The sequence below is a fragment of the Triticum aestivum genome, chromosome 6D (assembly GCF_018294505.1).
Source record: "Triticum aestivum cultivar Chinese Spring chromosome 6D, IWGSC CS RefSeq v2.1, whole genome shotgun sequence".
Lineage (NCBI taxonomy): Eukaryota > Viridiplantae > Streptophyta > Magnoliopsida > Poales > Poaceae > Triticum > Triticum aestivum.
In genome coordinates this window covers 63977602-63981026 of record NC_057811.1, presented here as the reverse complement: position 1 = coordinate 63981026, position 3425 = coordinate 63977602, and the positions used below count along the sequence as shown (strand labels likewise).

At 42.2% G+C, this 3425-nt stretch overlaps 1 protein-coding gene across 1 annotated transcript; it reads left to right on the top strand.

Annotated features, from left to right (window-relative positions):
- The first annotated feature begins 1399 nt into the window (after positions 1-1399).
- On the top strand, positions 1400-3081 carry LOC123141081 (F-box protein SKIP19). The gene is made up of 2 exons (XM_044560315.1): positions 1400-1875; positions 2289-3081. Exons 1-2 carry the CDS (start codon positions 1454-1456, stop codon positions 2929-2931), a joined length of 1065 nt encoding a protein of 354 aa, XP_044416250.1. The 5' UTR covers positions 1400-1453; the 3' UTR covers positions 2932-3081.
- Positions 3082-3425: the final 344 nt, after the last annotated feature.

Genomic DNA, 3425 nt, shown 5'->3' with positions numbered 1-3425 from the left:
ACAAAGTGGGCTAGGGGACAGTTTATGCAGTAAATACAACCCTCTATACCTTTCCTAAATCAAAGCATAAATAAAAAAAATACCCTCATACTAATATAGCAGTACATATCCTATGCTTGTTTATTGGTCAGATATGAGGGGTTGTGCCCGCATGTGCTCCTATGCATTTTCGGGGTTTGAATTCTCTTGTTTACATACTATGGACAACAAGTTAAGGTGGTTGAATTGGTTATTGGGTTTAGTAGCTACTCATTAGACCGGGGTTAGTCCCCTTTTAAGTACTGTAGTTCTTTTTTCTTTCCCACCTAAACCAATTGGCATAAAACTGGGTGAGATAAAAGTTATCGCTGTCCATTTTTTAGAAACATATAGTTTATGTTTTATTTGTTAAATTTATGGTCAAACATTAACGCAAAATAAGAGGGGGCCTAATAAATCTGGATGGAGGTAGTAGTATGTAATATACATGTCATAAAAGGGTCAATAAATTAGTACTCAAAAGTACTTATAACTGTAATTTGTGTCATAATCTAATCTTCTATATCTAAATAGCTAGCCCCCACTAACATATTTATATCAACTTGCAAGTATGACACCTTATCATTCAACATGCATAGGAAAGGCCCACCTCAAGATGCAACTATGCATATTAAAAATCTACTTTGACATGCAAACATGCATGCATGTAAAATTCCATTCTACTCCCTTTGTTCCTAAATATAAAACTTTTTAGAGATTCCATTATACACTAAATACGAAGCAAAATGAGTGAATCTATACTCTAAAGTATGTCTATATACATCCGTATGCAGTCCATAATGGAATCGCTAAAAGGTCTTATATTTAGGAACGGAGGGAGCATTATGCTACTTACAGTTAATTCTTATATACTTTCAAAAGCTATTATTTCAAATGTTCATGTTCCATATAACCAAAATCTCATTGAAATGTTGCAAAATATCCCCGTAGCAACATGTGGGGCATCATCTAGTATTAGTAGAGTTCTCCCACCTCCTAATGCTAGAAAATTGGCCAAACACTAGGAGAACCAGCTGAGGCAGCTAGAGTTTTCCTCTCTCTTTTTCATAACTGATGATTGGATAATTAAATGTCCTGTTTTTTCTTTTATTAGGTGCATAGGTTTTTTTTGAGGAAGGGTGCATAGGTCATATCATATATATTTTTCTCTCTTCTTAGAGAGAGGAAGGTAAAATATTGGCATACATCAGCCCGTTAGTACAGTATAGGAGGCTCAACATGTAAGCCTGGCCCATCACAAACGGGCTGTGAGAAAATTGATGCTAACCAGGAACCGACCTAACACAGCCCAAGAAAAGAGGAACCGACCTGCCGCTCGCACACTATAAAACCACATCGATCGATCGGAGAGAGTGCCAGCTCGGTCAGCGACATGCTCGCTCGTCGTTAACGCCCACCACAATTCCGCATCTCGATGCCGTCGCCACCGCCGGCGGCGGCACCACGAAGCCGTCGATATTCCAAGAGAAGAGCACGGACGTTCCACGTCACGGTGTTCAAGTACACGCCCGTGCCGCTGCCGGAGAGGGACTGGGCGGAGCTGCACCCGGACCTGATCTCGCGCATCTTCCGCAGGCTGGACCAGGCCGAGCTCCTGCTCGGCGGCGTGACGGGCGTGTGCCGCTCCTGGCGGCGCGTCGCCCGGGAGGAGCCGGAGCTGTGGCGCCGCATCGACCTGAGCGGCGGCCTGTGGTACGCTCCGGGGTCCTACCCACCCATGTTCAACCTGGAGACGAGGTCCATGGTGCGGAAGGCCCTGCGGCTCAGCGCGGGGCAGTGCGAGGCCCTCGTGTGCGAGCACGTCGACGACGACACCCTCCTCTTTCTCGCCGAGCGGTACGAGATTTAATTTCCTTCCCCTATCTCCGATCCCTTTCGCGCTCTTAGGTTTCCCTTGTTCGATTAGTCATTCCATGCACCCCACTCGTGGTTTATTTGTACACGTTGTGTGTTTCAAAAGTATGACATGCTCAGCGTTCTTCTCTCTTGGCCTAAAGCTGGGACTTCAATTCGCATAAATGGAAGAGAAAAGGGAGTGTTCTTCTCTTGCCCCCTCCAATTGCCATTGTTTCTTGAGATCTTTTTATTACATTATTCTTTTAAAGGAGGAAAGGTCGTTTCTGTATATATTTGAATGCCAAATTTATTTCGAAGGGCAGAAGGTTGCTTATGCATACTTGAGAGTTGAGAATATCATACTTACGTACTTGTCACAAATAATAATAGTCATATCTAATGCAAACTTGCAGGGCCCACTCGTTGAAAAGCCTTCATCTCGTTGTGACCCTTATCTCTGACAAAGGATTTGCAAAGGCAATCAAGATGTTGCCTCTTCTTGAGGAGCTCGAAATTACGCTACTTTCAAAAACGTATACATTGAAGCTGGTTGAAATTGCTGCTAGAGCCTGCCCACTAGTGAAGCACTTCAGACTTGTCACAGGAAGGTACTACGAAAATGGTAACGAGGTAGCATTTGCGGTTGCCAGGATGCACAAGTTACGTTCCTTGCATCTTGTCGGTTTTATCCTTGACAAAGAAGGGCTAACAGCCATCCTCAACAACTGCCATGATCTAAAGTACCTAAACATGAGAGATTGTGGCTCTCCTATGGATTACAACCTACGAGCGAGGTTTTCCCGGATAACCTTCGATGAGCACGAGTACTGGAGTGACTATTACAATGACACTCATTATGCGTATTACCGCTTCAAGCCTACTCTATGTGATTGTTGTGTTCATGTGCCCTATTCAAAATACGACGACGATGACTATGAGGCTTATCACTACAATCTTGGCGATGATGGTGATGGTGATGACGTTGACGATGCAGATCTTGACAAGCACGAGAAGATACTTGACATCAAGAGCATGCGTAGGTACCTAAGTAGATGAAACGATATAGATGTGTATAATTTCTTGATGAAAATGACCCCTTTTGGAATGCGTGCACACTCGCACAATTGTGGTTAATGTTTTGTTGCTTTAGTTTCACCCCATGAGACTTACACATTATTAATTGATCAATGTTTCATCATTCAAATACACTATGCAGTAACTAATAGAAATGAGAGATGGTGACAATCATTTTATCGGAGTCGCTAATTTTAGATGGTTGTGAAGTGAATATGCTAAATGAGTGTTCTTCAATCTCGTTTCTAAATTTCTTTACCATATGATCAATTGTAACCTTTGCCGTCTTCTTCAGGTACAACATTCATTGTTTGTTGTTCCTAGCACAAGCATATTGTAAACCCAAGCAGATTGTAAACCCGTGTTTACTTAAAACTCTAACATCTCATACCACATATAAGAAAACTTTAATATTAGTTAATTTAGTTTATACAATCTTGGGATGGTTCTTATCAATGTTTTTTTTGAAACATTGA

Bases quoted from the DNA above. Each gene is read 5' to 3' on its own strand.
- LOC123141081 (XM_044560315.1), top strand. From the start codon at position 1,454: ATGCCGTCGCCACCGCCGGCGGCGGCACCACGAAGCCGTCGATATTCC. The intron at 1,876-2,288 runs GTACGAGATTTA...GCAAACTTGCAG, and splicing joins CTCCTCTTTCTCGCCGAGCG to GGCCCACTCGTTGAAAAGCC.